The 27,978-nt window shown below is 44.7% G+C and overlaps 2 protein-coding genes across 51 annotated transcripts in view; both read left to right on the top strand.

Annotated features, from left to right (window-relative positions):
• Positions 1-27,978, top strand: part of TTN (titin) — a 355,181-nt gene that overhangs the window by 49,576 nt on the left and 277,627 nt on the right. For 49 of the 50 annotated variants that reach the window (XM_076067945.1, XM_076067951.1, XM_076067944.1 and 46 more), the window contains 10 exons: positions 901-1,132; positions 2,124-2,408; positions 3,816-3,944; positions 5,094-5,282; positions 6,275-7,057; positions 7,741-8,157; positions 9,114-9,134; positions 20,996-24,091; positions 25,128-25,406; positions 26,959-27,522. In XM_076067945.1, coding sequence (XP_075924060.1) covers positions 901-1,132; positions 2,124-2,408; positions 3,816-3,944; positions 5,094-5,282; positions 6,275-7,057; positions 7,741-8,157; positions 9,114-9,134; positions 20,996-24,091; positions 25,128-25,406; positions 26,959-27,522 — 5,995 coding nt within the window. The remainder of the gene's footprint in view (positions 1-900; positions 1,133-2,123; positions 2,409-3,815; positions 3,945-5,093; positions 5,283-6,274; positions 7,058-7,740; positions 8,158-9,113; positions 9,135-20,995; positions 24,092-25,127; positions 25,407-26,958; positions 27,523-27,978) is intronic. The other variant, XM_076067954.1, reaches the window with a different exon arrangement.
• LOC116943748 (uncharacterized) lies at positions 9,160-20,653 on the top strand. Its single transcript, XM_032956930.2, has 2 exons — positions 9,160-10,291; positions 10,471-20,653. Exon 2 carries the CDS (start codon positions 10,545-10,547, stop codon positions 19,068-19,070), a length of 8,526 nt encoding a protein of 2,841 aa, XP_032812821.2. The 5' UTR covers positions 9,160-10,291; positions 10,471-10,544; the 3' UTR covers positions 19,071-20,653.

Here is a 27,978-nt window from a genome sequence, read left to right as displayed (position 1 = left end):
TGTGCGCTGCCGAGCGTTGCCGCCGTTATCGTCGTCGGCCACGATCAGTCCACTGCTGACTGACGTTTTTTGTCGAGCTGCAGCACGTTTTTGTCACTCGCCGCAAAGGTGAGAGCGGGTTTGAGCCTGGTGGCCACCCTGGTTAATTCCGTGAGTGTGTTAATCGCAAATTAGGCCACGTGATTGCCGGCGTCACGGTCGAAAGTGATCCACACATATATTTGTGTAAAACCACACAGCAACATATCTGCCTACTCACAGATTACATCCGTCTGTCAGACATAGTGGGGAGGGTGGCGCGTTGTTTGACCATACTTCATCACACTGGTCAGTGCGGGTTGGTGAAGTGGGGGGAGGTATCCATGACCGGTTTAGATGGCTAACATCGCTACTGATGTCAACCATGGCTAGGAATTGAACTCAGCCCGCAAGGTGGCTAACATCGCTACTGATGTTAACCATGGCTAGGAATTGAACTCAGCCCGCAAGGTTCACAACATAGTGCGCTAAACACTGCACCACCGTTCCACCCTTCTTAATTTACCCTTCTGATATTTATGTAAGAGCAAATGTATTTGGGAACCACGGTGGCGAGATGTTAACTACCTCGCCTGGTATACAGGAAGGCATGAGTTCAATACTGACCCTGACACCTGTATATTTGGAGTTTGCATGTTCTCCCTGTGGTCACGTTGATTTTTCTCCGTGCCCTCCGTTTGGCTGCTATACATTTTCCACAAGATGATAAGCCACCTTGTTGAACTATCATTTGTTGCCAGGCCGAATTCTGAAAAAGATCTATACAATAAAAATTGTTGTAAATTTGTTTGCAACGTACAGTACACATATATATGTGACACATTTCAATCGATCAATCGTGTTGGCATGTCTCGACAACAGGTCATGGAGAAGAAGCGGGCGGTCGTGGAGTTTGTGGTGAATGAAGACGACGTGGAAGCGCTGTGGCTGAAGGACGGCGTGCAGGTCGACTTCTCGGTGGAAGAGCGGCACGAATACGTGATCGAGCACCACGTGCACCGCATGGTCATCACCGAGTCCTGGCTGACCGACTCCGGGAAGTACACCTTTGTCGCCGGGAAATCCCGCAGCGAGATCACCCTCATCGTGAACGGTGAGTTCGGTCGGGGCGCATTTAAAACGGCCTTGCACCCCGGGCCAACTGGATGGCATTTCCAGTCACTTTTTTGGTTTTTCCCCGTCGATCCCACCGCTGCATTTGAGGGCCTCCTCCCACACCGTGCGGGTTGTGGGGGAGGCTACTTGAACGGGCGTCACCCCACGCTGGTCAGTGTGGGTTGGCGAAGGCGGGGGGGAGGGGCGTCGGCGTGGCGCGATGGATCTACAGGACAACAATGGACTCTGTTGCTGCCCACAACGTAGCCCCACAGCCACCTGCGACAACCTCATTACTTGCCAAATCTCATCACCGATTGAAGCGGCAGGCTGCCGATCTTTTTAAAAGCAATTATACCGCACGCCAATGTTCAATACTAATCACATGACTTTTTAAAAAAAGTTTCACGTGAAAAATTCATGTTTCGACTATTTTTTTTATTTTATTTTGAAAATCAGTGTGTGGTAAGGGGGTTTAAAAATAGGCAGACTGCCGCTTACATCTGTCGGGATGGCAAATATGAGGATGTCATAGGTTGGCTCCAGGGGTTTCATGTCGTCAGCATGAAACCCCTGGAGCCCACTGTCGTACTTTACTGCTATGCTCCCATGTCGAGGGTGCCTGTCTGATTGTGTGTGTGGACCTGTAATGTAGTACATGGTAGTGTAACGGTTAGCGCCCTGCACTCCGAACCCAGCCACCCAAGTTCGATTCCCGCTCACAGACAACACTGGTGACGATTATCTGAACTGGTCCTGGGCCTCCCCTAGGTCGACTCAGCCTCAAATGAGTCCCTGACGTGGTGTGTAAACATCAGGGCGTGCTGTTGGCCACCCACCCCCTCATGTGCCGTGCCGGCCTTCAACAGTCTGCTCAGGCTATACGGAGTATCTCTGTCTTTGCATTGTACACGGGGTGAAAATTGCCGGTCTAAAAATTATTCTCTTGCAAACTGCGCCCCCTTCCCTCCCGCCCGCCACGTGTACAGCCCCAGAGGCACCGCGGTTGCTGAGCGAGTTCGAGGGCCAGACGGTGGAGGCCGGCGAGCCGGCGCGGCTGTCGTGCCGCATCACGGGCAAGCCGGACCCCACCGTGTTCTGGTACAAGGACGAGCAGCGGCTGCAGTCGGGCTTCAAGGCCAAGATCCTGCACGACATGGAGAGCTACACCCTGCTGCTCATTGAGACCTTCACGGAAGACAGCGGCGTGTACAAGTGCGAGGCCACCAACGACTACGGCTCCGTGTTCTGTGCCGCCACCCTCACCGTCGAAGGTGAGCGTCCTATGGCCCTGTAGTTGACGCGCACGTTTAAAATAACAGTCCTTCCCTTGCCGTGATCTAGGATGGTGAGAACATGTGCGAGGGAGAGAGAGCAAAAAATGAAAGGAGGGGAGAAAGGATACGAGAGGATATCAAAAGCGTTAACAGGAAGATGGTAGAGAAATAGGTGACAGGATGAGAGCGTGTCAAGGGTCAAGTCAGGCACAAATGAACAAAGGGTGGCCAAGATAATATTTTTGGATCATATTTTAACCAATGTTCGAGTGTGGGTTAGTCACTGTTTTAAAGGGCGCAAGCGGCAACGCTCGGCATAAATAAACCAAGCAAAACGCTTCGGGCCTCAAAATACTCAAGGGGTCTCGGATTCATGCAAACGATATGGGTGCATCAAATACCCACCCAAATGCTCATAAACATGACTCGATAATTGACATAAAAGAGCCGAAAAATCTCTCTCATGTCTCTGTTTTCTTTCTGTCTCTTCAGTCATCTGACTAAACATCAATGTCTTATCTACACCTCTCTCATCTCACTACGTCTGGATCTCTTTTTTACATCTCTTACGTTATCTCACAAGGATTGTATGAAGTTAAAGGGGGCTTTCCAAAATTATGTTGTGTTTTGGGCACCCAGTGGGCTAACTCCCCAATTTAGCGAGGCATTACAAAAACTCAAGGGGGGGAGGGTGGTGCATGACAGTCAAGTGTTAAACATACTTACAAACGTGCAACACAATTAGTCGCAATATTATCTCTTTTTTTGCATATTATGAATCCTGCTGCAGCCCCCTCACCATCCGTTGTTCACGAGGAAAGGGGCTACAATGCGCTTTGCTTAATTGTAGTCATTTTTTTGTAATTAACGTATTTTTGACTTGACTGCAACAATTTAGCCACCCAAACAATGCGACGGGACTGACTCTCTCTCTCTCTTGGGTTTTCTGCCCAATAGGTCCACGGCTCTTGCTCTTTGGGTCCCCCCCCCCCCCCCTCAAACCAGACCTGACCCAAACACCCACCCACATCCACCTTCCAATCCTGTACTCTATCAATATGTTTCATTTTATGTTAGTGATTAGATTCCAAATGAATGCAATTTTGAAATCGTTGCATAATCTTTTATTTAGCTTTGAACTTTTACTTATTTGTTCTGCCAACAGTTACCCATGTTGACAATGTGTACTATTAAACAGTGATGCTCCCTTAAATGCACGTAACTTTGCTATTATCGTAAACAAGCTTCAGTGTTCCCTTTGATTTTGAATGCACAATTTTGGTTTTCAATGATGTGAATTGCGCGAGTGAAGTTGCTAAACTTGCCTCGACGCCGCAATCGATCGCGGCATGGCAACCTAACGCATCTCCGTGGGTTATTGGTTTGCTCTGCGTGGTTTTCCAGTCAAAGAACCCGTGTCTCCACCGGTGGAGGCTGTCCCAGCCAACCCTCCAGTGCTCCTCGAGGCCATCCAAAGCACGTCCACACAGGAGGGCCACCCCGCCAGCTTCCAGTGTCAAGTCACAGGCACCGGTACGTGTCCTCCATTTGTCGCCACTGGGCATAATCCGCTGCAAGAATTGTGCTTATATGTATCTTTTACCTTAGTCACACAATTACTTTTGTTCTGTAATTTTATGCATGTTCGATAATAGAGGTTTTTTTTGGGGGGGTTAGATCACGTAAATATATAAATGCGTCATTAAACCCGCCACCACCCGACACAGCCAATTAGAGTAAGGTTTGTCATGTAAAACAAAACGTGCCAATTCGTAACTATATTCTTAGTTTTTTCGGTAAAGTCACGTTGAAGAGAAACAACAAAATATATATAAAATTTTTTTATTGTTTTATATATATTTTGTTATTTTGTTGTTTCTCTTCAACGTGACTTTACCGAAAAAACTAAGAATATGAATTACTGCAGTCACGAAAGCTTTAAATCAAAATTCGTAACTAGTTCAGCATACCGGTGTGTTGGAGAATGAACCCACAACATTTACAATTCGAGTACGGTGACGTTTCATGCTGTTGGCATCGTGGCGTGGTTTGAAGTAACATTCATTTGGAGCTCTCACAGAGTGGTTCAGAACCCACACTTTGGGAAACGGCCCACGGAAGGGGATATCACATCAAGTGACCTCTTATCCACACTTGGGGACCTGTTTTAATCATGGGCGATTGCCTCGATTCTAACTCGTGGTCTCAGCAGCTCGAGTAGGCCACTTTTACTGTTGAACACGAATGCTTTCGCGACCAATATCATCGAAAATATAGGTTTTTTTGGGTTGGATCGCGTAAATATATTAACGTGTCGTTAAACCCCCCACCACCCGACACAGCCAATTAGTAAGGTTTGTCACTTAAACAGAACATGCCAATTCGTTACTAGTACAGCACTCCAACACAATGGCGTGTTGGGTGGTGGCGGGTTTAACGACAGATTTATATATTTACGCGATCTAACCCAAAAAAAAAAAACCTGTATTATGGACGCTTTTACTGTATCGCATTGGTATAAATAATTTAGCGTTTGATAATTTGCAGCACACGAAGAATACATTAGAATAGCCTGAATGACCTGAAATTTTACATTCATCTTCGGCGCAGCTGATTTGAACCGACCGTAATAAACTAGCGACACAAATTATAGTTGCAGCTTTTGTTTTTGTTTTTCTACAGATCTTGAAGTGACCTGGTACTGCAATGAAAAAGAGATCAAGCCGTCCAAGTTCTTCAAAATGACAAACTTTGAGGACACCTATCAGCTGGAGATCATGGAGGTCTTCCCGGAGGACGAAGGACAGTACAAGTGCGTAGCCAAGAACTCCATGGGGGAAGCCATGTGCAGCGCTACTCTCAACCTCGAAGGTATCTTACCCACGACCCAATTTGCGTTGTCGTATTTTCACCCCTAATTTTCATCCCACGTATTTTTTGAAAGTGCGAAATTTTTTGAAAGTTTAGTTTTTGTTGTTTTTACACAGTTGAACGTGTAATTGGTATTCACTCAATGCAACAGTGTGTGTGTGTGTTAATGCTTTGCACACATTAATAAGGCTAACCGTTTCATTATGTTGTCCCAGCTTTGAAAGCCTGGGTAATATTACTAATTCCATCACGCCATGCTCGGAGCTGATCGTAATTTTGTCGTGTTTGTTTTGTATTTTGAAACAAAAAAAAATAGTACATACCAACCAGCATGTTGTTTAAGTCACTATATTGTACTGTGTATTATGTATCAGCTGGGGAAGTTGTGATTATTTCCCACTTTTTCAAGACCTTTAATGAAACAAACGATTCCATTTTATAGCCATGTCCCATACCAATATGGTTATAACTGCACCTAACACATTAAAATTAAACCCTTGTCACAGTCAACTTGCGTTCTCCCTATTAACTAAAAATCTAGTACAATTCATCACTCACCAAAATATTTTTCACAAATATAACGACATTCGTCACAAATTCCCTGAAGCCACGTCTCTGGCACACCAGCTTGAATCATCACTCTGACGCCACAGTTTTAACCGTATTAACCAGGTAAGTCATGCCGGGCCATTTTCCAGTGCCATCATTTTATAATACGGCTGCGTTTCTGTATATTTAATCAACTAAGAACTCATCTTCTAAAATACAGCATAAGCTGCACAATTATGCCATGGCAATAACAAAAATGCATTTGCTGAAATACAAGAGGTGTCTTCATAATGTTACCTTTAACTTATCATGCCAAAAAGCTTTGCTTTAAGAAACTAAAATGAGAATGTTTTATATTTGAAACTATATTGCTAAACCTGGTTACTGCTCCCAGGCAGCGCAATAAGACGGCAATGATTTTTTCTCTTCTTCCTATTACATAGATATCAATCAGCAAATTCTAGTTAAGAGCCAGACCTCTTCAGATATGGAAGAAGTATTGGCAACATCGACTCCAAGTACACCTGCCACAGTTCAAACAGTAAAGACAAGTGAAGTTGTATCAGAGAAGGTTACACATGAAAGGGAAAAACACATTTTAAGTGAAACAATCGAGACAGAAAACAAGATGATGCAAGCCCCTAAGTTTGTTTATGAACCTGGAGATGCCACCATAGAAGAAGGAACTCTGGTTCGGCTGAAGTTTCAGATATTAGCCATTCCTGAGCCACAGATCACGTGGTTCAAAGATGACAACGGAGTTACGGAAAGAAGAGGTCTCAGGATTTCCACAACAACCGAGTCTGGCATATTCTCCGAAACCCACGTAATCATAGAAGACATACGGAAGGAAGATTCTGGCAAATACACGTGCAAGGCCATAAACCCTGCTGGCGAGGCATTCAGTGAGTCTGTGGTGTCCGTTGTTTCCCGGGCGGCCAAGCTTAAAAAGCCAAAGTTCACTCTTGGACTGACAGATCAGAAGGTCACGATGGGTCAGCCAGCGCAGTTCATTTGCTCGGTTCGAGGGCCTCCGTTTCCGATGGTCACTTGGTGTCACCAAGGAAGCCCCATAGAAGAAAGCCAGAAGATTAAATTTGCTCAGAATGGCAGCGTTTTTCTCATGACCATCTTGGATGTGGACCCCGAGGATGATGGGTTGTACACCTGCATTGCGACGGACGAAGCCGGAGAGGAGAAGACTGAAGCTGTTTTGACAGTAGAAGGTGATTTTCCCATTAGATAGTCATCTCCCAGTAATTATTCACATCGATGTATTACAAATTAAATAACGTCATATTGTTTACAATGTTTGAGCACATCAAATAATACATTCTGTGGTATCACTCGATCATTCCATCTGAAACATTTAATAGAACGATACTCCCCCCACAACGTGGGACAATCTTTGAGAACCAAACATTATTTCAGCAACATGTATTCTATGGATGATCATAGCTATTTAAAATAAGCTAAATTAACAAATTTTACATTATAATAAAATGTCGTCTACTACCATATAAATAATACCATTTGTCAATCCAGTGCTGGAAGAAAGTGTCCCCCACACCATGTTGGCCCATTGGTGTCGTTTGACCATACTTCACCATGCTGGTCAGCGCGGGTTGGTGAAGAGGAGGCCCCAGCACAAGATCATACATCGCGCTTTCTCTCCACTAATATCAGCCATGGCCAGAGATTCAAACTCGGGTAGTTGGGTTCTCAGCGTGGTGTAACGCAGGATGCGCAAACCACTGCATCACCGCTTCACTCCTCAACAATGAATTTACATACTATAACCTAAATCTTGTTATCTTTGTAAAAGTAAAAAAAAAACCCATCCCGAATTGTCTGATTGAACTAGCGCTCAATTGTATTTATCCTCCCCTTACATTTTTTTTTTGTTCAGCCGACCCAGCCGGTTTGAGGGGAAAGCCAAAATATTCTCAGGAAACGCCTGAAACGGTGCACCCAAGGCAGAGCACTGCCGCGCCTGAATACTCGGACGTCGTCGCTTACGAAGACCTGGTCATGACCCCGCCGTACCCGCCCGAGTTCACAGAGGAGCTGCCCTCCGAGGCCCACGTGGAAGAAGGCGACAGTGTCATTCTGGTGTGCCGCGTCAAGGGGAACCCCATCCCTGAAGTCATTTGGCTGCACGATGAGATCAAAATCGAGGACTCTCCGGCCGTGTCCATGTTTTACAACGGATGGATTTGCTGCTTGCAGTTAATGACAGTTATGCACGAAGACAGTGGCGCATATTCTTGCAGAGCCTTCAACAGTGAAGGAGAGGCAGTCTGCAACACCCGACTCAAAGTGTCAGGTTGGAAATTATCTGCATGGAGTTGGCTGAACCTGCTTAACTATAATTTTTTTTCTTCTTCTTCCACCAATTCCATGTATTAATCCCGAAGCATAAAACAGTGTTGTCATCTCTTTTCCGGTACCTCTTTAACATCATCGCTATAACCACTCCACTCCTTGACCTGTTTTTACAATGGTTGGCTTTTTTTCTCTTTTCACTTCGTGTTCAGCATTTGATCAACAAACTTTTACCACTCATAAATAAACACAATGAGACACTTCATCACCTCCTTGTTGTGAGTCTTTCCAATAACCTCCCATGAACCTCAAGCCATTTACCTACGTTTTCCCTCAATGACACAGGCTGACGTCCTCAAGCAGTATCTTCCCGAGCTGATATATATACTTTTTTTATAGACTGTGAAATGTCCTTCCAATAAAAAAAAACTTGTTTGTTTTCTGCTCCCGGGTTTATTTAACAATTTTTTTTTACAATGACTGATTTCAATAAGCAAGAATTTATGAGTCCAATCCTCCATACGTGAAAAGAACAATGAATGAACATTCACATGGCTATGTGTTGGACATGGCACAGTCTGTAATGTTCACGTTAAAACTGCTCTTCTTCATACATTACCCATGTGTGTTGATTTACACAGTCAGTATTGGTGAGAATGTCATTGTGTAAACAACGTTTTTTTAACAACAACAAGAGGTCTTGTGTAATTGTTTTCTTCCACAGTGTACACAATTTAAGTTATTCTCAACCTAATGGTGTCTAATGCTATACTTGTGTTTTGCACAGCTGACTTTAATATTGTGTCTAGTAAATCTTTACCTTCTTTAAGATCAGGAGCCAGTGTAGGCATGTGGTTAAATGGTGGAATATAGGTTGAGAATTATTGCAAAACGTTTCTGATATTTTCTGTTGATTCGCCATTAACCGGTGTTTTCTCTATTATTTTTATTTTGCAGCTCTTCAGCCAGAGGTCAAAGGTAGGCATGGTTTCTATCTTACAATATATCAGGAAATATGTATTACTATATATACACATACAACTAATGTTAAAATTACATGCTTAATCAAGTTGACCAAACACTACGTTGAACAATTGCTAATGCTGTTGGGATATTCACCCTTCAAGTAATGTAATTCGTTGTTTAATCTGTTTTTTAATGAAAATGTGTTGTTTTATGGTGACATGTGGCTTGCTTAATAGCCGAGTGCATATTTTACATGCGTGTGGGTGCTTGTGTGGGTGTTTGTGCGACTGTAACTTGATGATTCCAGCATCTCTACAAAAAATATTCACTGCAGGGTCGCTGTTCCAGCAAGCTCGCTAACAGTTCACTTGAGGGCCATAAGACTTGACAGTCAAATAAATACCCACAACTGATATTTGCTTGACAATGCCACCTCCGATACATACATTGCACATTCCTTTTTGTATGCACATGCACAGTATCTTTCTTTGTCAGTGGTCCACAAAATGGTGGAATATGATGTGATGATGTATTGGTATTGTTGATCGTTTATGGTGATATGAACTGTGCAAAAGGTGTCCTAGTTGACAACATATATTGGGTGTTAAATCGTAGAATATAAAACTTGGAGTCCTTAACTGACCTGGCTTGCAGACAGCATTCCTTCTTTAGCCTTCAGGCCTCTGCTTCATTGCATGACATAAAAGTCATTTAAACATCCCATAATCTCCAAGCTGTATTGGTTCGAATAAACGTCTGTTCACCGAACAGCAGTGAATTTCAGCCAATTTATGCGTAAAATAACAAATGCTGGTGGCCGAAATTTTAAATTCTGCATACTTGTCATAGAAAACGGATATGTTGGGTTTTTTTTTAACTGAGCTTTTTGCCGCATTACCATGAGGGTCAGAGAGGGCGTTCGTTCTGCTGTGTGCAAGTCAGGCGAGGTTACCATTTTTATTTTGCAATGGCGGAATCGTATTCTTAGATTATTATCTTTTCCTGCAACCGAGTTTCACTCTGCAAACGATTTGCAAGTAATTATTCTGAGAGATAAGTTGTTTTTAGAAGTGCGTAGAGGAAGACATTGCAGCACTATCTGAAGATCCAACGACCCAGATTCTGTGACGCTTATTGTCACAAGTCTAACGTTTATTCGAACAAATATGGTGAGTTGGACTATTCACGTTTTTCTATTTCACTTATAACATCCTTCTTGCTTGCGACGTTTGCATGCATTACATAAAACAATTACGCATTCAATTTTAAACATTTTCATTCATTTGAAGTTTGCATTGCAATTTTTTTTCCCTGAATTTAGACATCATTTTTCCTTTTTTTTTTACAGAATGGGGCTTTATTGATGGAAGTGAACATTCAAACCCCGGAAGAGGCTTCAAAGCCAGAAGAGGAATCGGAAGGATGCAACCATACATGGATGAAGACCTGCATCATCAAGTCCTTTCTGCTCACACCACCACTACATCTTCCAATAGGCCTTGGGCAGAAAACATGGCACCTACATTCACACAGTCACTGAAATTCGTTTCAGTAAAAGAAGGTCAGCCTGCTGTTTTCCACTGCAGAATTATTGCAAACCCCACTCCCAGCATAACGTGGTATCTTAATAACAGGCCTCTTCAGAAAAATTCCCGATACAAGGTTACAATTAAAAGCCAAATGCACGATAATGTCTCCTCCCTGGAGATCGAAGCGGTTCGACAGCAGGATTCTGGAAGCTACAAAGTGTTTGCTATCAATTCGGAAGGGTCAGCCGAGTCCATCGCTTCTCTGATTATCGCCATGCATGATCAGCACAATGTGAATTACCTGGCCTTTTTGAGGAGGGGGCACAGGACCCGTCCTGGTGATTCGGCATTAGAACAGAAGCAGGCAGACCTTGGCAGGTTGGAACTGCGGCATGTCGGGTCTCCTTACCAAAATAAACATTTTGATATCTTTCCGCGAGCGTTGTTCTCAGAGCGGTTGATCACTGGAAAGGTGATCGTTATCAAGAAATCTGCACTTCCGCCAAAGAAGAAAATTCCACCCAGAGTGGCTCTTCTGCCCTTCAGCCCTGCTGCATCAAAGTTGCCAGAGGCAGCCCCTGTCAAAACAGAGAAGAAGGAGAGGAGACTCGTTGCTCAAACGTCTCTTGACAAAGAAATTGAACGCAAGCTTCAGCTCCTACGGGAAGCTAAGAAGAGGGTTTTGGAGAAAAGGAGAGCAGAAAAAGAAGGCCTGCCTTTACCCGAGGCCTCGTCTTCAGAGACCGGTCGACTGGCAACCCTGGATGATGATGATGAACAATCATCTTCTCAGTATAAAATGGTCACTTACATACGTGGTAAACCTAAGCAGGCAGTGCCAGGTGCTGAGGACTATACACACGTAACAGTTGCAGAGAAAACAAAGGCTTTTCAAGTGAGGATGGAGAAGATCCTTGGGTTACATACGGACGAAGTGCAAATTAAACCACTTGAAGAAAAAGAACCTATGGTTATCCATTCGTTTGAAAGAATCAAAACTCTTCGAGATAAATTCATGAAACAAGCTGAACACAAGCCAGCTCATCTGCCCTCGGAGCCACCACCACAGCGTATGAAGATCAAGGAAATGTTCGAGATTTCCTCTAAAATCAGCAACAAGCCACCTATAAAACAAAAGCCTTGGCAAGAAGAACTCCTGTCTCAACTGCCATCTGTTGAAATGCCATCACTTTCAAAGAACAGTTTAACATCAGAAATACATTTTGAACCATTTGGAGAATCTATTGCTCAACAGCAGGAAAACAAAGGTGGGATTAGGTCAGAGCCTGCTAGGAGTGCCCTAGAGAAAAAAGATATTCAGAGAGCATACGTTTCTAGTCACGGTAACGACATAATTAAGACAGATTCGGAAATACAGACCAGAACCCTCCCACGGGGCTCTGTATTTGACACGTTGCCTGAGTCCAGCGTTGCCACCACAAAACCTCCTCTTACTTCTGAGAAGAAGGTATCGATTAAGCTTTCAGGTTATCTGAAAGGGAGAGAAGCTACTGCAGAAACGCCTGCTCCGAAGCACCATGCTTTGCAAGAAGGCACAAAGCAGAAACCCATGGTGACCATGGTAAAGAAAGAACATCAATATCAAATTCCACCCATGATATGCTTATCCGAAGAGTCTGACCCAGAGATCGCCGACATAATGGGCTCGTTCTCAATGCAGTATTTGCCCCGTGAGAGTCGCTCTCAGACACACTCCAGCGGGCTCTCTCTGCCAGTGGAGATCATGGTGACTGCACCTACTCCCACCATAGAAAGAGATGCCGAAGAAAACGAAGAGGAGGAGGAGGAAGAGGAGGAGGAGGAAGTCAGGGAGCGTTTCCCATTGACAGAGTTTACGTCGTCAGACTCGGAAGGCGTCTCGCCGACAAAAATGAGGCACAAGTTTAAATTCAAGTTTGGGGAAATGCACGAGGCTCCTCAAATCATCAAAGCGACCGAGGACATGTTTTGCATTGAAGGCGATGATGCCATGTTCGAATGCTTAGTATTTGGCGACCCAGAGCCATCGGTGACATGGGCTAAAGATATGCTGTTTTTGTGCATAGATGGGGAGAAGTACGATGTTCATGAAGGCGGGGGTCGATATCAGCTGGTTATCTACTCTGTCACGAGCAGCGATGCTGGGGATTATAGCTGCGTGGCTAAAAACGTCGTGGGAGAAGTTGAGTGTTGCTCTGCCCTGTTTGTCGAAATGCCCTTCACGGAGGATTCAGAAAATCAGAAACTCAATACATCATCAGTTTCTTACTCGGGGACCAGACAAAGTCAGAGCGTAGGAAGCACGCAGCAGTACGGCGTTGCAACATCAGAAATAAAGTTGAAGGATGTGGATGAGCAGTTCTTTACAAGTGATGAGGATATGTATGAGTCGATGGAAAGTGCAAAAATCCTACGCAGGCTGAAGGAGAATTTTCAGTCTCGATTCGATCAAACGGGACAGGAACAGTCCCCAGTTACACCAACCGTTAGAACGATACGCTTTGAGAAGCAATCCGAAACAGTGAACGTGCAGCCTAAGTTTCCACCAACTACTGTTATGCAGGCCGATCGTTCCGGGGGTCGTGGCAGGGAGTACATGTTCAGAACCAGAGTCGATTCTCCGTACGTGTATGAAAGTGGGGGGGAAACGGACGATAGCGCCATTCTGGATGAACGCTCACTGGAGGGGTACAAGCCATACACTGAGATGGATTACACCGAGGCAGAGGTGCTGCGGCAGGGGAGAGAGCAAAAGTTTGGTGCAGAGTCGGCCGACGTGCCTTCGTCACATTACGGTGCAGGGCAAGTTGGTGTCACGTTGGCACCTGGAGAAAGTTCCAAGCTATCTGAGGAGGAAGTAAGTGGCCCCGCCGTTCCAACCCAGCTGCTGGAATCCGTAGTGGAGGAGAGAGAGGTGGAAATGATTGAGGTCTCAGATACAAAAATATATGATAATGTTGGAAAAATAGAAACACTGCGTGCAGATGACAGCTGTAGAATTCAAGATGTAAAACAAGTAAGCCCACGGATTGTTTCGGAAAACATTACTGATGCCCGCGGCACAGAAAAATCAGAGATTATACCAGTAATCACAGAGATAGCAACACCACCTCAAATTCAGTGCACAGTACCAAAAGTTTTGTCAGTGGGGATCAAGGGTCCTGCTGAGGATAAGCCCACATACTTACAAGGCATATTGAAAGAAACGTATATCGCTGATTTTAAGGATCGTCAGGAGTGGGAACCGGTTAAAGCACAAGTGAAAGTCATAAGTCAGGGGAACAAACCAGTGATCAGCAAGCCACGTGTTGGTTACAGTAGGGCTGTCATACAGGACGAACTCTGGCCTAGTGCAGTTGATAAACAAGCTCAAGCAACCACAGCAGAGTCCCTTGTGACAGCAGGTAGTGGTGTTCTTGAACATCAAATGGATCCAGCATTTTTTGTGGAAGCCCAGTTGTCTGGTATTGCTAAAGACGGTGAGCATGTTTATTCTCCAAGCTCTAGTGTCCCGTATGAAGGTCTTTCAAAAGACAGTCTGGGCAGCTCATATTTAGAAACAGAACATGTTGATATTGTCAGCACTGTGGATATGGCTGTCATACATGATGATACATTTCCACATTCTGAACAGGTGGAATATGAGTATATTCCAGAAAAGAGACCAGATGGGTGGGAAAGGAAGCCTAGTGGCCCTGAAGAAAATATTCCAAAACAAATGTTTTCTTCACCAGGTAAAGAAACTAGCGAAATTGTAGCCAAGATGGCAGGCGTGTCTGTAACAGAGCTATTAGAACAGCATGCACCGACTAAAACTGAACATCCTGAAGATTTTGCTGAAGGAAATGAAAGTTCTCCTACTGAGTCCTCAAGGTCTCCACTTCAAAGCAAAGAGGGTACTGAACAGCAGCCCACAGTTTCAGCGGTTCAGGATAGTGATGCTTCAAGTGAACCAGAGAGCTATATTGTAAAGTCTGGAGACAAATCACAGTTTATTGACCAGGCCATTGTTGGTCAAGATGTATATCGCTGGAGCCCAGTTCAGGCCCTTCAGAAACCGAAACCCTCAAGTGCTGTGCTGGAGATAAAACGCCCCAGTTATGTTGTGGATATTCAGCAAAGTGTAAGTGAAAAAGGGGAAAAGAAAGTGATAGAAAGTCAGCAGGAAGTAGTTAAAGCCATTGATGGCGATTACATAGATCATGAGAAGGTGGATAAGAGCAAAATAATTGTAAGTGAAGAGATGCAGAAGGTTTCAGCTATAGAAACAAGTGCACAAGATGAAGGCATGATTAAGGCAGTGTCTGAGAAAGCTGATGAATATCAAGGGAAGCCCACAGAGAAACATGTGCTGATGGAGATTGGTTTGCATGAGGCTTCACTTGATGAGAATATCCAGATGGAATCCAGGATCGTTGATGATACTGATAAGGAATTTGACGCAAGTGCCACAGTATTGACAACTGTTAAAGATGTAATCCAAGACGTGCCAGTGCACGACAGACACATAGTAGATGTCCCATTCGAATCCAGTTGCAGAGATGATCATAAACAACTCGTGGAGGCAGAAAGGATGACTGCATTTTCAGAAGATAGACAGGTGGAGTTAATAGACACTCTGGGCACAACAGCACCTGCAATCACACACGAGGAGCATGTGGAAACATCTATACAGATACAATCAGACGCACAGATTCCACTAACTTTGCCTGGCACTGACGCCTTTGAGGAAGATACGGTTGTCCGTGGTATCGTTGCCGAGGAAAGCGCTGTGTCAGCGTCAGGAAGTGAATGCGAACCCGTAAGTGCGGACGTGGGCCTGACGGAGAGTGAACATGCTGCAGTTCAGTATGTGCAGCATGGAGGTGTTAAGGTCGGAGACGGGGACAACACAGTGGCAAGGGTTGAACATGAAGGCACAGCAGCATTTGCTGATGATGTGAAGAGAAGGTTATTCGATTCAACTGGAGACTACAGACTTATGGAAACCATGCACAGTGTAGATATGTCACGAGGTGTAATTGCGTCCAGCAAGCCGTTTGCGCAGGCACAGCAACAGTCAGAAAAAAGTGACGTTCGTAAAGCAGAACAACTGATAGAACAGACTGCTGTGTCCATGCCAGTTGGTGATGAGTGTAGCAGAGTGGAACCCATGGGAAAGGAAGTTATGGGAGACGTTGCTCAGCAATTACCTGACACACACGCAGAAGGTCCACTGCCTATTGATACGTATCCAGGTAGCATTGATAAACAAGATGAAGGTGTTTCTGCTGTACTTAAAGTCGAGAAAGAACATGGGACAGATGGAGTTACTGCTGAAGGATTCAGAGAAGTGGTTGAAGGTGATCGTACTGATGATCAAACTGTGGCTTGCTGTTTCACTTATGGAATAATTGAGACTATTGAGGGCATTTCTACATCAGAGCCAGAGGGCACATTCTCAAATGCAGATTTTTCAATGGCTGTTCTGAACAAAGTGACCGATAGAGAACATAGTGAGTCACAGATTAAAGCAATTTCTCCTGAAAACATTCACGTGAGTGGGGAAATATCGCATTCCGATTCTAATTTACCTCTCGAGAAGCAGTATAGCGCGGTTACAGAGCTACGTGCAGATATAACTATTGAGGGAGAGGTGGGATCGTCGTTCAGAGACTCAGCGGGTCTGTATGCAGAAGAGAATAAACCACGCGATGGATCAGAGAAGCAGGATAGTGAAGGTCAATGGGTTGTAGAGAACGTCAGCGAGCAAGTTGCAGACAGGTCTTTTTCAGCGATGATGGGACATCGTGGAGTGGAGATAAAACTGGACAGAGACCAACCCCTAGCAGCAGATATTACAGATTCCCAAAAACATGTAATTTTAGAAATGGGTCCGCACGCCGCGTCTGATGTAATGGGCACTGTGGGAGAGCAAATTATTTCGGATGGTGATAAACTCATGCAGGAAAGTTACTTGCCTTTACAGCAGGAGGAGAACATTGAGGTTGTTATTCCAGTTTCAAGAACAAAAGCCACAGTAGAGGTGGATGAGATGAAACAAGCAGGTGATGAAGATTCCCACGTTATATATGAGCCTGTTACACAGAGAGAAGATGGCATGATATTTGCAGAGTCTCTTCCCACTAAGGCTGTCGAATTGGAGAGCAAAGAGCCAGAATTTTCCTTGCAGCAAGACAATTCTGCTGTGTTCACCACACGGGGCGAAACTCAAGCCAGACGCAGCAGTCCCCAGCCGCTTATCCGTTATGAAACGGAAAATGTTTTTTCCATTGAGGAATTGGCATTGGCCGATGAATTGCAGTTTGGTGGTGATGGTGCCTATCGAGGTTCTGAAGATACAGGATTCTCAGCAAGTGAGACTACGTGTGAGATATCGGAAGAACAGATGGAAAAAGAGAAAGAGTTTTCGCTGAGCGACTACCTGCATTCAGCTGAGGAGCAGCAGGCAGAAAGCATCCCAAAAGTATCAGATGAACTGGTCGATACAAAATGCGATACCACGTTTGCCGAACCGATCATTACCTCTTGTGAGGTTGAAGATGTCACATTCGGGGCACTGTACGATTATTACCAGCAGTCGTATGAAGCAAAGCGCCCATTATCTCCCGAATCGGAAATGTCAATCGGGATGATGAGCATAAGTACTGAGGATGTGTCCGAAATCGAGGGCTATTTCACTCCAATAACTTCTCCAGATGGCTACAAAACCCCCCCAGAGTCAATGACTACACCGTCAGAGCAATACCACACCCCCCCGCCTTTCTTACCCACCGATCGTCTGTACACTCCCCCAAAGAGCTTCAGGAGCTCCGGGGAGAGCTCAGCAGAGGAGGGACATGGCCCGGCTGCTCTCAAACTCACTCTGCAACAAATACGGGAAGACCAGGAAAACAGAAACTCGCAGTCACTCTGGCAGGCTGAATCAAGCGTGGACAACAAAGTGAGCGAAACGCCTCCAGCGTTCCTAAAACCGTTGACGGGCAAGAAAGTGTATGAAAATGGAACCTTAATCTTCGTCTGCGAGGTCGTGGGGAAGCCACCTCCAGAAGTTCTGTGGATGAAAGATCGACGCTTGATTCAGCCTCTCTCGAATGTGGTCATGGAGCAAGAGGGCTGTCATTACATCCTGCAGATTAAGGATGTCAAACCGACGGATGCGGGAGTGTACGTGTGTGAAGCCACAAATTTAATTGGCGAAGCAAAGAGCTTGGCCAATGTGGAGGTGCTCCCAGTGTTCGACAGGAACATCGCCACGTCGCCTGTGACTCAGCATCACTTTATTGAGTTTGATGTTGACCAGGATGATCTGTCACGATCTCCATCCCCACAGGAAATTCTCCTGGAGGTTGAGCTGGATGACAATGATGGCAGTGACTTTGAACAAGTCAAAATCATAACTATTCCTGAATATGCGGAGGACAACAAGAGCATGGTGATCTCATTGGATGTTTTCCCCATTATATTGGGGGTACAAAATGTGGACTTAGCAAATCGGGAAATTGAGCAAGTTAACATTGACGTCGGGCCATCTGAGACTCCGCCACGATTTGAGGGCCGCATCGCAGACGTAGCGGTCCCCATCGGCGCCAAGGCTGTCTTTGCCAGCCGCATACTAGCTGCGCCTGCTGCCAATGTTGCCTGGTACAAAGACGACGTGAAAATTTCAAGCATGGACGGGCATTACTTGATCGCAAATAAGTCTGGATACGTTTCTCTGGAAATAAAGCATGTTTCTTTGTTAGATAGGGGACTGTATCTCTGCAAAGCGGTTAATGGGGCTGGTGAGAGCAGCTGCAGGGCCGCTCTGAACATTTCACAAAGATTTGCAGATTCTGGTGATAGAGGAGAGTCAGCGTTAGATCAGGCGGCCACTACTCGAGAGCTTGATTTCTTTGTGGCGGACAGGGGGGGGAATCAAATGTCAGAGATAGAGCTGGAATTTGAGTTTGAGAGTGGCTCCCAAATGCCAGAGCAGTGCTTGAAGCTGATCACCGCCACCCAACAAGCAACTGGCAGCGGCGGAGAGCAGTGCGTGAACGTCAACTTTGATGTATACGCAGAGGCGTCGCAGGAAAGTGACATTCACTTTCAATCTATCGCACCTGAGGGATGCTCTTTTGAATTTTTAATCACCGAAGCACCGCCAAAGTTCACCCAGCCTCTCGGCACAAAGCGCTGTGCGCCTGGATGCGACGTGTCGTTTGAATGTCAGGTCATAGGTGAACCAGCCCCAGATATAGCTTGGTTTAGGAACGACGTGGAGTTGCGGGGAGGTCAGTTTGATGTGCGATCAATGGGAAAGAAACAAATCCTCACGGTGAAAAATGTGTCGAAATGCGACGAAGGCTCGTACAAATGTACCGCATCAAACAGCTCAGGCACTGCGCAAACGGAAGCAACTCTCTCCGTTGGCTAAGGATGCGTACGCTCAGGGATGCTGTCGCTATTCTCCTGCTTTTAGAGCTACTTTTGTATAATGGAATTAGATATCTAGTGGCTGCACTCGGTGCTTTGTGAAATTAATGTTTGTTTTAAACCATTATGTACAATGTTTAGCTCATTCTGGTTACTTTATTCCATGCACTGGAAATGTTATTGAGGCGGTAGATATACATTATAGTTATTGTATTATTGTGTATTGATTGACAATTTCATTTATATTGCAAGTTGCTTTGTTGGAAGTGTTGTGATCTGAGAAAAAGAGCCATTTATTAATTTAAATAATATATATATACATCACTTTATAGTCATGGGAATAATTGCATATTTACTCACATTTGGACCCGTTTGCTGAAAAGGAGATAGGATTGAGTGGTTGAATTAATTATGGAAAACCCTCTCGTCAATTTCATGAACTGCATTTGGATAGTAGAGCGTTAACGATGTATCCATTGATGTCGATTCCAATTATTAAGTATGTGATACATGCATTTCATTGCATGTGTAAGAATCACTCTTTGCATATTAATATTTAATGAGTTATCATAACACCTACCACCACCAGAGGTTCTACCATTCACTGCGATAAAAAAGGATCAATGCTTGAAATGAATTGTGATCCTAAACTGTGACATTTCATTACATTTCTAAGGTTGGGTGGGGTGAATTATTGCAGCCCGAGTGGATAATGCAAGCAATTAATAATTTCCTGGACATTATTGGTTATATATATATATGTACTTGCAATGATATGCAGGGGCTCTGTAGATGATTATTACAGCTTTCAAAATAAATATATCATCTATTCCTGTGACATCGCTGTCGCGAAGTATTCGTCTCATAGAAGTAATATTATCATGAAGTAATGGTTAAGTATTCATTGCCATGAAAATAGGCTAGCAAAAAAAAGTATTTTCAACAACTCAACGTAACATTGAGCATGGCAGGATTTGTGGAGTTTTAAATGGACTTGCATGCGCATTGAATGGTCTGATTTTAGAAGCACCTCTGTTTTTTTGTTGTTCGATGTTGTAGAACCTTTTTCAGCTGGAGTACTTAAATTTGGTAACTCGGTAACAGGTCTAGTCAGTAATTAGTAGTTCATTGAGCATGGCAGGCATTTTGGAGTTTTAAATGGATTTGCATGTGCATTGAATGGTCTGATTTTTCGAAGCAGCTCTGTGTTGATTTTTTTGTTCGATGTTGTAGAATCCTTTTTTCCCCTTTCACAGAACGGTAGGCAAAATGGTTTCATAAACATCAAATATCCAAAGTTTAACTCATTCACAATCAAACATTTTGGAATAGCGAAAAGGCCAAAAACTTTAAATATTTATTTTCACATCGTCAGTCATTGGCGAATGTAGGCAATGGATGGGTATTACTATAATATTCGGTTTGACAGAGAAACACAAATATTTGGTTGTAAAAGTTAAGCAAAGAGGTTTGGTATGGAATCGCGTGCGACAATATAGGCGACGTGTTTTTTTTAAATAAACGTATATTTTTTGTGTCGGTGTTGTGTTTATTGTGGTTAATAAAAACCAATGTTGTGATGTACGTAGAGACGTTTTGTTTTCTTTTGCAGTACAGTATAGCACATGTTAACAGAAATTGAGTAACACTGCATTTCATAATTACAAAATCCCCTACATGTAAAATACAACACAAGACTAATGCATATTAGTTAATACAGATTTCGTTAATGAATAATTTTCGTACTTACACATTACAAAAAATAACATTTCAACAAACAAGGTTGTAAAAGTCGTTTGTGGTGTTTACACATGTTGAAATAACACTTCAGCAAACAAGGTGGTTAAAGTTGATGTGTGTGGTCTTTGAAGTGAAGTGTGTGAGTTTGTGTGCGTGTAGTGTCTAACCTGATTACTCTTTACACAGATTCTTTTTCCAGCACTGTTGTAAGCTACGTGGAGGAGCAGCGAGAACCTACCTACACCACCGAGATGATCTTTACTGAGAAACACGAGACACCCGAATTCACGCCTCAGCCCTCACCTCCACTGACACTGTCCAACACATTACAGTTCAGGCCATCGCCAACACCACCAGAGTCCGTTCTACACGAGCTTCTCACCGCACAGGAAAGCATTCCGTCAGTTCAGAAAAGGGACGAGGGGGATTCCAAAATCAAGAGGCCTAAGAAAGTTAAGGGTAAAATGAAAGGCACACTGCCAGTCTTCACCAAGCAAATGACCAATTCGGAGGTGTTCAAGGGAGACAAAGTTAGGCTGACTGTAACGGTATTGGGCGATCCTGTGCCCACCATTCAGTGGTTCTGTGACAACAAACCAGTTCCACCTTCGGGAAACCACAGGCTCATACATGACGGAGACAAATATACGCTTTTTATTTCGTGCGCCCTGGAAGGCGACGAAGGGGAGTACTCCTGCGTGGCCAACAACATCAACGGAGAGGCGCAGTGCACCGCTTACCTTAAGGTGAAGATTAAGGAGAAGCCTCCAGTGCAGGCGAAGAAGACTACGCCGAAGAGGGCCAAAAAACAGGAGGCAGAGACAATAGCGTTTGTGCAAACTGTAGAGGGCAAGCAGACGGTCCATAGTGAGCAGGCAGAAACCATGCCAGAGGTGTCGACCTCAACTGCGAAGGTTCGGGGAAAGGATGTTGTGCACTCAGTGGTGGCTGAAGAGAGGCTCATGATATCAAGCGACGAGTCCCGTGAGCTCGGTAAGGTGGAGGCCCAGTCGGTGGTTCCACAGCCACATCCAAAGTCCGCCGTGCACTCTCACCTTGTCGAGAGCGTAGAGACACTGCCCAAAGAGGTTTCTTTTGTGGCCGAATTTCCCGAGATGCACACGGGCCACGTTGGCGTCGAAGGCGTCCGCGAGGTGCACTCGTTGGTGATGGAAGAGAGGCAGCCAATGGGCGCCGATGTAGCGAAGCCCTTTGACGTGCTGGATTCTGCCGTGGAGCTGCAATCACACAAAGAGGTTGCGAAACCATTGGCGATCGCAGTTGTTCAAGACCAGGCTTCTTTGCAGAAGGAAATGGTTGTCCAGACAGAGCAAGCAAAGCCCGAGAAAGCGCAGTTGGTTAAAGAAACTGTCCTCAAATCATTGCTTATTACAGAAGAGAGGAAAGGGATTAAGGGCGAATCTACGGAGGAAATAGTGGGTGTAGAGAGTGCGGTGAATATTTCCCCAAAGAAGGAAAGCAAGCAGGATTTACATACCATGGTGGTGAAAGGACAAGATACACTTCCAAAAGAACTCGGTTTTGCCTTTGAAATCCCAGTCGAAGAAAAGGCAGAATCATCGAAGGACTTAACCGTGAGGCAGTCAACCACTGGGAAAGACCAGTGGACTATATATCATGAAATGATAGGCCACATTGACAAAACAGATCAAGCAGTTATTATTCAAAGTGAGAAGCAGGCTCGTACAACCCTTCATAGCCATGTTGTCAGTGGAGAGGCAGTTCTCCCCAAGGAGGATTTAATTGCAACGGTAAAACCAGATTCCCACACAGCCTCGTCCAAAGTAGAAAAGTCATATAATCAGGCTGTTGTTTCGCAGGACAGGCAAGAAATCCCTGCGGATCACATTACCGTCCTGGACTCGGGCTACAAAAGTGCTCAGCCCAATGTTCTGAACGAGCGGCAGTCGCCGTTGTCCCTGACAGCAGTGTCGAAGCCAATGCAGCTTCAGAAAGAGGGCACTTGTTCCTTGAAGCCTGACGAATTTCAGGCAGTTGGTCGCAAACAACCACTCTACACCATATTACTGTCGTCTGAAACAACTGAGGTGAAATCGTTGCAGGAGAGTCATACAGATTCCCTGGCGGAGGTTGAAGCGATGACTGCGGATTTTACCACGGAGCCGAAACCTCCCGTTACATCCATCAGGGTGGAAAAGACAGAGCTTACTCTGGAAAGCACGAAATCCCTTGGCGCTACCGAGGTTGAATTTGCTTCTGGGATTCAGGAAGGACAGCGAGTGGGACTTCCACTGTTTGTAGAGGAGAGGCAGGTAACGAACGAGGAACACGCCAATGAATTTTCCGTAAAAACTGAAGAGACCCTATTGATTGAAAAGCAGCCACAGTCTGTCCTCCACTTGCACAGCTCTAAAGAAACTACTTTGTTGATCAAAGAAGATCAGCTTAAGGATGAGGAACCTAAAGTGTACACCTTAGATATAAGGACTCAAGTGCAGGACATCTTAACGTCCATAATTGTGCAGAAGCAGGTAGTGATGAGTCACGAAAGTGTAGACATTCTGGGTGGTATTACCGTCAGTGAGGTAGATTACAAAAAGGAATCCAGATTCAGTCTCTACACTTATCAGGTCACGAACTTGACGGCGACTCAATTTGAATTTACATTGACTCTTGAAGGCTACGAACCTCAGCGGGCAGTTATCACGAAGGAAGTTCAAGCTGCTCTTCACGCCACCTTGCAGAGCTTATTCCCGAGTCTCACTGCTGAACATTCGGACCAAATCACTGCTCCTCCGTTGGCTGAGCGTGCGAGGATCACCGAAGAAGAAGGCATGTCCAGACCCGATGATATATCTGTAACCACTTTAGCGATGAACCAACGGATAGATCGAGAGAAAGAGGCCGTGATTCTGGAATCCCCTAAGGTAATTGTCCCGCAGGAAACACCCACGGAAATACCCGAAAGTGTTGAGAAAAGAGAAGTTGTGGCAGAGAAGCCAACAGACACCGTCCCGGTGTTCATCACACAGTTGCAAGACGCTACCGTACCTGAGGGTGACAAAGCCACCTTCACTGCCAGCATCACACACGCAGCTCAGGTCAATTGGTACCACAGTGGAAGGCCAGTGGTAGCTTCAGCCGAGGTCAAGTGCCTCAGGGAAGGTGACCACAATTCTCTGACCATCACCAAAGCCAGCAAGGAAGAGCACGAAGGCGAATACGCTTGTGAGGCCATCAACTTTGCTGGAAAAATTCAAAGTACTGCTCAGCTGAATATCACCAAAGAGGAGCCCATAGGTTGGAATATGGGGATGAATACTACTACACTAACAACTGCAATTGCAGTATTATTAGTATTATTTTAATGCATGCATGTGTTTTGTTATAGATCGTTATGGGAATATAATGTTTATATTTTTTATTATGGAGAAAATTAAGGGAAGATCAGCTGTACATGAATAGTATATTTGCTAAAATACTAACAATGACAATGCTTTTAATATGTACCTTTTCAAAATGTTAATCCTTTTTAATAATACGAAGAATAATACTGATAATAATACATTACAAATAATATAAACATGTGTGATATAATAAAAAAATAAAACTGGTATTTTAAGCCATTTACATTTCACCTGCATGCCCATACTAACAATATTGGCATGTCACATCCCCATATCCTTGTAAACCATTATGGTTATTGCAGACAACAATGCTTATTCATTCCATTCGCCTCTCACATTTCATCAGCAACAATGCACTCATGGAGTTTGAGTCACTCCACCGACATTAACCTGCAAGGAACTACAAAAAAACATCCATTGTCCCCAGTTGATGTGCTTTAGCCATTTCTGTTCAAGCACCCGAACATTGTGTTATGTGTCACTGTGTTCAATTAACCCCTACCTTCATTTAATTCGTCTGTATGGCTCCACGTGTTTTAAAGGACTTCTTCACAACACCTGGCCGTTGTTCGATGTGTCACATTGACGGTCACCGTTTTTCGCTCGTCCTCCGTTCCGTTGTTTCGCCGTGTCACATTGACGGTCACCGTTTGTCGCTTGTCTGCCATCGGTCGCCGCACTTGCCTGGCTCATTGCTAACCCTGTTCGTCCTCCCCATTCAGGTCGGCCTTCCAAAGGAGCACCTGTTCCACTGAACCGTCGTGTGCTTTTCCATCCCCGTGACCCAACCCCGCCGCCATTGCCACTCCCCACCCGTCCGCCTGCCCGCCCTCCTCACCACCACCTGCATGGCATGAGACCCCAACAATCGGCAGCCTGCGTTCTCGTAAACGAATTAATCTCCGGTGTCCGCTGTCCCCACCGTTCAGATCCTCCGTCCATAATTAAGAGGCTGGAGCCGCAACGAGTCCGCGAGGGTGACCCAGCGCTTTTTGAGTGCCAAATTGAGGAAGTTCCCCTGGTGAACTTCCAGTGGTTCAGGGGCGAGGTGATCATCAAGACCTCCAACAAGTACAAGATTTCCACGGAGAACTTCATCTCCAAGCTGGAGATTGTTGACGCCCAGACAGCAGAGGCCGGCGAGTATACCTGCAAGGCGACCAACCCTGCTGGGTTTGTGAGCTGCACCGCTGATCTGAAAGTTATAGGTAAGTCTACCTTCCTGGCTTTATTACAAAAAATACAAAACGAGTGGTAATTGCACAGTTGTTGTTGCTATTGTGAATATAGAGGTGTAATTATACAATATAGTTATTCCGGATATCATTGCTTCCATTACAATAAACTGCAATGTGGAGTATTCTCTCTACCTTTATTTTGAACACGTACTTTCTGATCATGCATGCGTGTAGAATAACAGTAGCAACAATGCCCACCACACCATTAAGCTTATAACCTGAGAACAATGTCTGATCTGTTACATTTTATTACAAAGTTAAACGTGGTCGTCGTCATTACGCCAGTTTATAACCTAATATGCGAGGATCCAAGATGTTTCACCAGACGCGTCATGATATATCTCGTCGTTGCTCACACATTATGACGAAGCTTCTGTATTGGTTTCTTTCACCTTAACTGCAGAGGCAGTCCCCCCTTCATTTGCCGAGAGGATTGTCACCCAACAGGCCATAGCTGGCCTTCACGCGTACTTTGATTGTGTGGTACGAGGGACGCAAGAGATCTCTGTGTCCTGGTTCAGGGACCACAAGGAGATTCTTAACAACGGACGGTTTAAAATGTTGTCAGAAGATTGCAAGCACACGTTGTTAATCGTAGCAGTTGGTCTCGGAGATGCGGCTAAATATACAGCCAGATGCTTCAATCGTTTTGGCTTTGATGAATGCTCAGCAATCCTTATGGTTAAAGGTACCTGCAGTCTCCTGTAGCCAGGAGTTAAATCTTTAGTGGTGTACTTTAATTGGTTATTAAGCCACCACCCAAAGATCCCTTAGTCATTTAATTTTCATTTTGGGAATTGCTGGATCATTGCGTTTGGTAATTTTGACCATTTTTTGTGGTTTAAAATAGAAATTCCCATTGAAAAAAGAAGTTGATTGAAAGCATGTGGATTAGTGCAGCAAATATTTTATGGCAAAGAACATGAAAACAAATATTTGTCATCTTCCTCTTTGCCATTCTAGTGACTATGCCCCTCAAATGTCATTCATTGAAATCCATTGTGTGCAAAACATAAACACGTTCAAGCCTTTTTTCTGGAAATAAAAAGTGACATAGTTCATTAATTCGTTTGAAAAAATTATTCCGTGAATATTTAAATGTTTTGTACTTTTAATGATTTTCTACAATGTACATCCTTTGCGGCAATTTTAACTGCAATAATATACATGGAAAAATTCAACACATTCGCCTTCAAAGGAAAAAAATATATGTAACAGACTACATTTTGGGCAATGGTCATTCTTCATGGGCCATTGTTTTAAACGTCCCCTCATATTATTTCCTTTAAGGTCACTGTTATCGGTGCTTGTGCTGACATTTTCTTTGCTTCTCGTGCTTGTGCACCACTGCTAAAGCAGTATCACCAACTAATTTGTGTTAATGAGACATTTTTACCATTTGAGAGTTACAAAAATTCCCATTGTACCTCTTATCTTCCCTAAGAGTCTTAAAATATTGACTACAAAGGCAAGTGATGATAAAACCTCATCTGAAGTTCTTATAAAGGTCTTTTTATTCTAGAAATGCGTCCACCGAGCTTTGTGAAAAAGCTTGAACCCATCAAGTCATTTTCGGGAAAAGCTGTGCAGCTAATCGCCGAAGTAAGTGGCACGCATCCCATCGCGATCGTCTGGTCAAAGGACGGCGATGACATCAGCGACGGGGACAGCTGCGCAATCCGCAGCGAGCACAACCAGTGCATCCTGGCGATCGGCAACGTCGCAGTTGCCCACCAAGGCACCTACGCCTGCAAGGCCACCAACGAGTTTGGCAGCGACACGTGCAGTGCGCAGCTGAGTGTCACCGACAAGCCCAGCTTCTCAAAGGCCCTTCAGCCGGTCAAGGCCGCCGTGGGCACGCCCCTTCGGCTCGAGTGTGAGGTCGACGACGACAAGGGCGTCACCGTCGCGTGGACCAAGAGCGGCAAGGAGATTCGTCCCAGCCGGAAACTCAGCTTCACCTTCAAGAACAAGCTGGCCGTGCTGGAGATATTAAAGTCCGAGCTTGCCGACACGGGCGACTACGTGTGCACGGCTTCCAGTGAGGCCGGAAGCGAATCGACCGCTTCTAGCGTGGAGGTCAAAGGTAAGTCCTGGCCCGACGTCAAGGGCTGTCCAAGCTTCCTTCTGCGGACCATTACGAGCAAACGTGGCCCGCCACAGCTTTGAAGTTAAATTAACGAAGTTAATTGTTTCACACAAACACACACGTTCATGTGTGTGTTTGTGTGAAACAATTAACTTCGTTTGTGAAATAATTCGGTGAACATCGTGGTCACCACATGGCTCTGTCGTGGAGTGACACAGGCTTGGGGTTCAATAGGGCTGTGGGCCAAGGGAATGAGGACTTTGGTATGGCATGAATGCTGTATCAGTATGTCTGATAATGTATATCTCCCTCCCCTCTCATAGCATACCAAGTCTGATAAAAGCTGATTAGATCTGTCATATATTTTGCCCAATCTCATCTGTCCTATAGCTCTTCCGAATACACCTCTCTGCTATCTCTCATATCTCACCTATAGTTCTTCCGAATATATCT

The sequence above is a fragment of the Petromyzon marinus genome, chromosome 19, assembly GCF_048934315.1.
Source record: "Petromyzon marinus isolate PM22_M1 ecotype Great Lakes invasive population chromosome 19, UKy_Petmar_22M1.pri1.0, whole genome shotgun sequence".
NCBI lineage: Eukaryota > Metazoa > Chordata > Hyperoartia > Petromyzontiformes > Petromyzontidae > Petromyzon > Petromyzon marinus.
The sequence above is the reverse complement of the archived record's forward strand: the minus strand, read 5'-3'. Positions and strand labels throughout refer to the sequence as shown.